This window comes from Miscanthus floridulus, chromosome 11, assembly GCF_019320115.1.
Source record: "Miscanthus floridulus cultivar M001 chromosome 11, ASM1932011v1, whole genome shotgun sequence".
NCBI lineage: Eukaryota > Viridiplantae > Streptophyta > Magnoliopsida > Poales > Poaceae > Miscanthus > Miscanthus floridulus.
The window spans coordinates 57,595,625-57,603,451 of NC_089590.1; the positions used below are offsets into that span (position 1 = coordinate 57,595,625).

General features: G+C 54.9%; 1 protein-coding gene across 1 annotated transcript; it reads left to right on the forward strand.

The window, feature by feature from the left end:
• The first annotated feature begins 1,402 nt into the window (after positions 1-1,402).
• On the forward strand, positions 1,403-3,605 carry LOC136492010 (uncharacterized). The gene is made up of 3 exons (XM_066488177.1): positions 1,403-1,552; positions 1,887-2,222; positions 3,366-3,605. Exons 1-3 carry the CDS (start codon positions 1,403-1,405, stop codon positions 3,603-3,605), a joined length of 726 nt encoding a protein of 241 aa, XP_066344274.1.
• Positions 3,606-7,827: the final 4,222 nt, after the last annotated feature.

Genomic DNA, 7,827 nt, shown 5'->3' on the forward strand with positions numbered 1-7,827 from the left:
GGATCGTGCTGCATGACTATCGTTCGTTCTGACGATGAGAAGTAAAATGTGTGATCCTTGGGCAGGATGTTTATTTTGTGTGTTATGTATATATTAATTATGCCGCTCCACTACTACTATGGTTTGTAATAATTATCGAACTTAGTTTGTAAGGTTTGAAACAACTGGTTTGTAAACTATGCTATCATAAGACTTCCGCTGTTTTTACTCTGGTATTGATACTTGAATAAATGTTGTAATACTGCAATGACTCTGTAACGTGATCCTGCTCAGAAATCGTGGATGATTCGGGGTTCCCCGAGGACACCCGACAGTCTTTTTAAGTTCATGGAAACATATGCATAGATGTCAAAGGTTGTCGGACAGTGACAGGTGCATGTGGGCCCTATAACTTAGGAGGTTTTGCCACAGGGGTACCTAGGCATTGCCCCCCACTGGGAGCTATGGCTCCACCTCTTTCGGGTGGGGTTCACCACCAAGCCGGCAGGCACGACAGGCATGCGGAAGGCGTTGAGGGCTGACGGTTGCACCCTCCAAGTGCGCCAAGACCGGCAGCCCCTCTACATCTCGGCCCAGCTCATGTCATCCAACCGTCGCTGGTACAACAGCTAGTTCTACCTCCGCAATGACGATGGCAGGCTTCCCCCCTATACTGGGTGGGTCATGGAGAGCTAGTCGGAGAGGTGGAGGTACGACATCCTGATGGCTGATCAGCCCAAGCTATGGCCACTCTTGGAGGCACTGGAGAGGCTGCATAGCTACGGTCTTACGACGGCTATGGTCGTGGCGGCCTTCCACCACTGGAGGGTGCTACCGCTAATGGCTTGGCGGCAGTGCCTGTTCGAGATGACACCGGATGAGACGATCGATGGTGTCTGGTTGTCCGCTGTCGCCCTCTTCGATGAGGAGATTCTATGTCGGGTGAGAGAGATGGTGGAGGGGCGACTGAGGAGCAGTGGCCTGACCCTGTTCCTAATGCCCCCATCACGGGGGTACATCTCTCTGGTGAGTCATGCACTGCTGCGGCCCCCGAGGCCTCCTTGCTCCTTACATTTTCGATCTGTTCCCTTATTTGTGTTTGCCATTCCTGCAGGGGATGAGGGATGTATGAGCCTCCCTACCGCCCGTTCCCGAGGACGCAGAGTGGCGGGCGGCGAATAGGGCACACGCCGAGGCATACAAGGTGCGAAAGGATGCCAAGGAGGCAAGGCGCAAGAGGAAGAGCCTTGAGCGCGATGAGCTAGAGAAATGTCGCCAGCAGCAGAGGCACGACGGTCTCCCGGTGGAGCCATCTCTGTCATCGTCGTCGATAGATTCTTCGAGTGATGATGACAAGAGCGAGGCGGGGCAGGGTCCTCTAGACCAACTCCCTAATGTTAGTGGGACTGCGCCTAGGGCGTCAATGAGCGGTCTGGCATTTCTAGGAGTAGGAGGAGACGACACCTCGGGGCTGGCGATCGCCTGCCCCAAGGCCGAGGCTGACACGCCCGAGGCATGGGCGTTTGGGAAGCGCACCGTTAGCCCGATGGGCTCAATGGTGGAGGTGGAACGGGTGACAGCGGGGGCGACCCAATAGCCTTCGCAGAGGGTCGAGGGGGCGTTGGAGTCCGGTGAGGGCCAGCTGGCACCGGCGGACATGGGGACGCAGTGTAGAAGCTATTGTGTCCCCGTTCGAGGTAAGTGTTTTGACAGTGGAGTTTGCAGCATCTCCCACTTGTTCCTTGATTGTATGCTGACCTTGTGAGTTCTTTGCCTTTAGCTGGAAGCATCAGGCAGAAGCACCTGCCCTAGCATCATGTAAGGCGCTCAAGTTGAGCACTAGCTCTATCGCCCGATGGGTGGTGGAGGCGCAGGCCGCCATACCATATGGCGCTGTGTTGGCCTAGGCTGACCCGAAGGAGCCGGTCGCCCAAGGAGAGGCTACCGAGGTGGCCACGAAGCAAGCGGGGGAGGAGGCACCTACGCCTCACGTGGCCGAGGCCTGCGAGTTAGATGAAGCCGAGGCGCCCCCAGTCCTTGAGGCCACCGAGGGCGAGACTGAGGCCCCTAGGACCTCTAAGGCCGAAGCGGTGGAGGCCAGGGCTCCTAGGACCACCAAGGCCGAGGTGGCGGAGGCTGGAGCTCTCGAGACCACCGAAGCCAAGGTGGCGGAGGCCGAGGTGGCCAGCACCGTGGAGCAGCCAGCTCTGACCTCTGGCGAGGGGAGCTCGGCCCTCGTCTGGGTACAACCCGAGCCCCGTGGGTGGATAGCCCATGTGTCTTGTGGCGGAGCTAGGATGACCCTAAGGGGGAGCCTCTGTTCACCCTCGAGGACACGGCCGAGGGGGGCACTGGGGTTCTTTCAAGCAATACCGCCATCTAGCAGAGCGGTCACTGTGGACGGTGCTGTCCATCGTGGCTGACGACCTGCCTAGTGTTGCCAAGGTATGCGCCTTCTTTTCTCGCACTATATCATCTTTTTCTAGAGTTTTCTCACAGTGCTTGACGTCTGTTCTACCTATCAAGGAGCTCAAGGCCCGGTCCCTCAAGAAGTCAATGTTCCTTCGGCAAGAGAGGGACATCTAGGACCAGCTCTGGCAGCAGAAGGACCTACTCACCAATGCCAATGAGCTTCTATCAGCGCGGAGCATGAAGGTGGAGGATCTCCACCTTCGCTGTGCTGATATGAAGGCCGAGGCGGCCACGGCTCAGGAGTGGGCCACCCCTTTGGTGGCATAGATCAAGGAGCTAGAGGAGGAGCTGACCTAGGTGGCCAGCGAGCGAGACACCTTCAGGTCCTAGGCCGAACAAGTGGCGGCCGCTGCCAAGGCCATCACCGGGCAGCTGATTGTGGAGTAGAGGACGCACCGGCTGACGAAAGGTGCCTTGGCAGAGGCTATCAAGGTGGTCAAGGCCTCCCGGGTTGAGGCCTTAGCTTGGAAGGAAAAGGCCAAGGGTGAGTCCTGTTGAGCCACGCCCCTTGTTTTATTTGTTTTTCTTGCATTCGACCCCTGACTCCCCAATGCGACGTAGAGCTGGAGAGGGAGGCTTCTAGGGTGGCTGAGGCCTCTTGGGTGAGGTCCAAAACTAGAGGGAGAAAGCCAAGGGTGAGTCTCATAGGCTCGCTCCCCTGTTCGGCTTGTTTTTCTTTTGTGCCTAACCCCATCCCGCCTGTCTTGGTGCAGGGTTGGAGAAGGAGGTCACCCAGGCAGTTGAGGCCTCCATCACAGTGTAGGCGGTGCTCAAGGCCAAGATCCGGGAGCACAACGCACTACAGAGCGCCGCCCATGCCGCCTGCGAGGCCCTGGAGGTTAGGGGTCGAGTCGGGTAGCTCCCTCAGGAGCCGCTTGATCGCATTGAGCGACCGAGTCCGCGAGCGGCTCTAGGGGGCGCTGCACACAGGCGTCAAGCACGCCCTGGCCATCGTCTCCTCACACTACGCTGGCATCAACCTCGAGGCCGTCAACAATGGTTATGTCATGGCTGAGGATGACGAGAATGCTAAGGAGGAGGTCATGAAGCTGGTGGAGGTGGATGAGGCCCCTAGCACAGCGCTGGCTAGTTTGTTTGAAGAGGAGGTGGTTCCTCCCATGCCGTCCACCGATGCTGGTGACCCTAAGTTTTGACCTTGGCCAAGGGGGCCATGTAAATAGATTAGGACTTACATCATTGTACCATGATGCTTGTGGCCATCGAGGCCTTTTTAAAGTACTTATGTGTATACGCATTTTAATCATTTTTTATTGTATTTCCGAGCCTCTGCCCTCTGTCTGGTCTTTGAACATATCTCTTGCAAAAAACTTCCTCGGAGCCTAAGTTGCCCTTCGGGCAAAAGGTGGTGAGGGAGTTGCCGTAGCCTAGAGGCGTAGGCCATCTCACGGCCCGGCTGGCCTTTTGGCCCTAAGACAGACTTTTGGTCCTTAGGTTTTTTACAATCGATTTGCCAGAGTACGCGAGAGAGTTTGGCGTAGAATTTTTTTTTGGAAAACAATTTCGAAAAATGACTAAAAATGGTGTCTGGGACTTAGGGGGGGTCCCCCTTCTCTTCCCCAAGGGAGGCTCTTATAGCGTTATCGTAACGCTAATCCCCCATCGATGGGCTCGGGGGGTTTCTCGAAAAATTAGAACAACTAAAGAACACTTCTTTAATGTATTTCGAGAAATAATGTATACAATGCTTGGAAATTTAAGGGTAGAAGCGACGTAGCTGTTCTATGTTCCAAGAGTTGGTGAGGATTTCGCCCTTCTCGTTGGCTAGCTTGTAGGTCCTAGGCTTTAGCACTTGAGCGATGATGTACGGCTCTTCCCATGGTAGGGTCAGCTTGTGGCAACCCTTATTACTCTGCCTTAGTCTCAGCACCAGGTCGCCCACTTTTAGGTCTTGGCTTTGAATGCGCCGGGCTTGATAGCGTCGTAGGGCTTGCTGGTACTTGGCTGAGTGTAGCAGTGTAACATCTCAGGCTTCCTCCAGTTGGTTGAGGACATCCTTGCGGGCAATGCAGTTGCTCTGCTCTTTGTAGGCCTGTAGCCTCGGGGAACCATACTCCAAGTCAGTGGGGAGGATGGCCTTGGCTCCATAGTCCAGGAAGAACGGTGTGAACCCCGTGGCTTGGCTCGGAGTGTTCCTCAGGCTCTAGATGACTGACAGGAGTTTGGTAAGCCATTTCTTGCCAAATTTCTTCAACTAGTTGTATATTCTTGGCTTGAGGCCCTATAGGATCATGCCATTGGCATGTTCTACTTGGCCGTTTGTCCTAGGGTGTCCTACGGCTGACCAGGCCACACAGATGTGGTGGTCGTTGAAGAACGTTAGGAACTTGTGGCCGGTGAATTGTGTCCCATTGTCAGCGATGATGGTGTTTGGAACCCCAAACCTGTGGATGATATCAGTGAAGAACAACACCGCTTGCTCGGATTTGATTCGAGTGATCAGACGAGCCTCGATCCACTTGGAGAACTTGTTGATCGCTACCAGCAAATGGGTATAGCCCCCGGGTGCCTTCTGCAGAGGCCCAACCATGTCTAGCCCCCACATGGCAAATGGACATGTAATGGGGATGGTCTGGAGGGCTTGGGCCAGGAGGTGCGTCTGCCACGTGTAGTACTGACATCCCTCGTAGGAGCGTACGAGCTTGGTGGCATCAGCAACCACCGTTGGCCAGTAGAACCCTTGGCGGAAGGTGTTTCCGATGAGCGTCCGAGGTGCTGCATAGTGCCCACAGGCCCCTACATGCAAGTCCCAAAGTAGGGCTTGGCCTGCCTCGGTGGTGATACACTGTTGGAGGACGCCAGATGGGCTTTGCCTATACAACTCGTCGTTGCTGAGGACGTAAGTTTTGGCTCATCATGCAAGCTGTCGTGCTTCGGTCCTATCTACAGGAAGCTCTATTTGAATGAGGCAATCAAGGAACGGGACTCGCCAGTCCATGCCCTGGTTGGCCTCGGGAGGCTCCGCATTGATTTCCATGGCCTCGGGCTCGGCCGCAAAGGTCTTGGTGATGGAGGGGGCCTCGAGCCCTGTGGTGGGCTTGACTGGTGGGCCCTCTTCCGCTGCCAAGGCATAGTCGATGAAAGGCTTGTGGAGGTCTCCAACGAAGATGTTCGGGGGGACCGGGGACCATGCTGACGCCATCTTGGCCAGTTCATCCACGACCTCATTGAATTTTCACGCAATGTGGTTGAGTTCGAGGCCGTCGAACTTGTCTTCTAGGTGACATACCAACTTGCAGTATGCCTCCATTTTGGGGTCATGGCAGTTCGACTCCTTCATCACTTGATCGACGATGAGCTACGAATCGCCCCATATGTCGAGATGCTGTATTCCAAGTTCGATGGCGATCTGCAAGCCATTGATGAGGGCTTCGTACTCGGCTACGTTGTTGGAGGCGGCAAAGTGGAGACGGATCATGTAGCACATGTGCACTCCAAGGGGTGAGATGAAGAGTAGACACGCGCCTACCCTGGTCTTCATCAGGGACCCATCAAAGTACATGGTCTAGCATTCCGCCTAGATTTGAGTAGGTGGCAGTTGGGTGTCGGTCTACTCAGCCACAAAATCGTCCAAGACCTGGGATTTAATTGCTTTCTGAGGCACAAAAGATAGGGCTTCCCCCATGAGTTCCACGGCCCACTTGGCTATTCTACCTGAGGCCTCCCGGTTCTGGATTATCTCTCCCAGAGGGAAAGACGACATCATGGTCACCGAGTGGGACTCGAAGTAGTGATGCAGCTTGCGTTGAGCCAAGACTATGGCGTAGATCAACTTCTAGATGTGGGGGTAGCGTGTCTTAGTCTCGGAGAGCACCTCACTGATGAAGTAAATAGGTCGTTGGACGGGTAAAGCATGCCCCTCTTCCTGCCTCTCGACCACTACTGCCGTGCTGACCACTTGGGTCGTTGTGGCGACATAGAGCAAGAGGGCCTCACCCTTGGTCGATGACACTTGGATGGGAGGATTGGAGAGTAGTGCTTTGAGCTTGGTGAGGGCTTCTTCGGCCTCGGGGGTCCATGAAAAGCATTTGGATTTTCTCAAGAGCCGGTACAGAGGCAAGCCTTTTTCACCAAGGCGTGAGATGAAGCGACTCAGTGCCGCAAGGCATCCCATAACCCTCTGCACTCCCTTGAGGTCTTGGATTGGTCCCATGTTGGTCACGGCCGAAACCTTCTCTGGGTTGGCCTCGATGCCGCGCTTCGAGGCTATGAATCCCAAGAGCATGCCTTGGGGGACCCCAAAGACACACTTCTCGGGGTTGAGCTTAATGCCCTTCTCTCAGAGGCATTTGAAGGCTATCTCCAAGTCATCGATGAGATCACTGGCCTCTCTAGACTTGACCATGATGTCGTCTACGTAGGCCTCGATGGTTCGCCCAATGTGCTCGCCAAAGACCTGGGTCATGCACCGCTGGTATGTGGCCCCTACGTTTCTGAGGCCGAATGGCATAGTCACATAGCAGTATATGCCGAATGGGGTGATGAAAGAAGTCACGAGCTGGTCGGATTCTTTCATCTTGATTTGATGGTAACCGGAATACGCATCAAGGAAAGACAGGGTTTCGCATCCTACAGTGGAGTCAATGATTTGGTCGATTTGAGGTAATGGGAATGGGACTTTTGGACATGCCTTATTCAAACTAGTGTAGTCTACACACATCCTCCACTTCCCATTTTTCTTCTTAACTAATACAGGATTAGCTAACCACTCTGGATGGGACACTTCCTTGATGAATCCGGCCGCCAAAAGCTTCTGCACCTCCTCACCGATGGCCCTGTGCTTTTCCTCGTTGAATTGGCATAGGCGCTGCTTCACTGGTCTGGAGCCAGCCTGGATGTCCAAGGCATGCTCGGCGACCTCCCTCGATATGCTCGGCATGTCTGAGGGACTCCACGCGAATATATTGGCATTCGTGTGGAGAAAGTCAATGAGCACATCTTCCTATTTGCTGTCGAGGGTGGCACTGATCCTCAGCGCCCGGTCATTGGAGCAGGTGGGGTCAACCGAGAGGAGCTTGACGGCCTCTACGGGCTCAAAAGTCCCGGCACGACGCTTGGAGTCAGGCGCCTCACTACCAAGTTGGTCGAGGTTGACGATGAAGGCCTCGGCCTCTACGAGAGCCTCGGCATACTTGATGCATTCGATGTCGCAGTCGTATGCATGCTCATACATGGACTCGATAGTGATGATGCCGTTGGGGCCAGGCATCTTGAGCTTGAGGTAGGTGTAGTTAGGGATCGCCATGAACTTGGCATAGCATGGACGCCCTAGGATGGCGTGATAGGTCCCCTTGAACCCAACCACCTTGAAGGTGAGGACCTCCTTGTGGTAGTTGGAGGGAGTGCCGAAGCAGACGG

Coding starts and splice junctions, on each gene's coding strand:
- LOC136492010 (XM_066488177.1), top strand. CDS start 1,403: ATGAGCGGTCTGGCATTTCTAGGAGTAGGAGGAGACGACACCTCGGGG. Junction 1,553..1,886: donor CAATGGTGGAGGTGGAACGG/GTGACAGCGGGG, acceptor GTGTTGGCCTAG/GCTGACCCGAAGGAGCCGGT. Junction 2,223..3,365: donor GGAGCTCGGCCCTCGTCTGG/GTACAACCCGAG, acceptor GAGCGGCTCTAG/GGGGCGCTGCACACAGGCGT.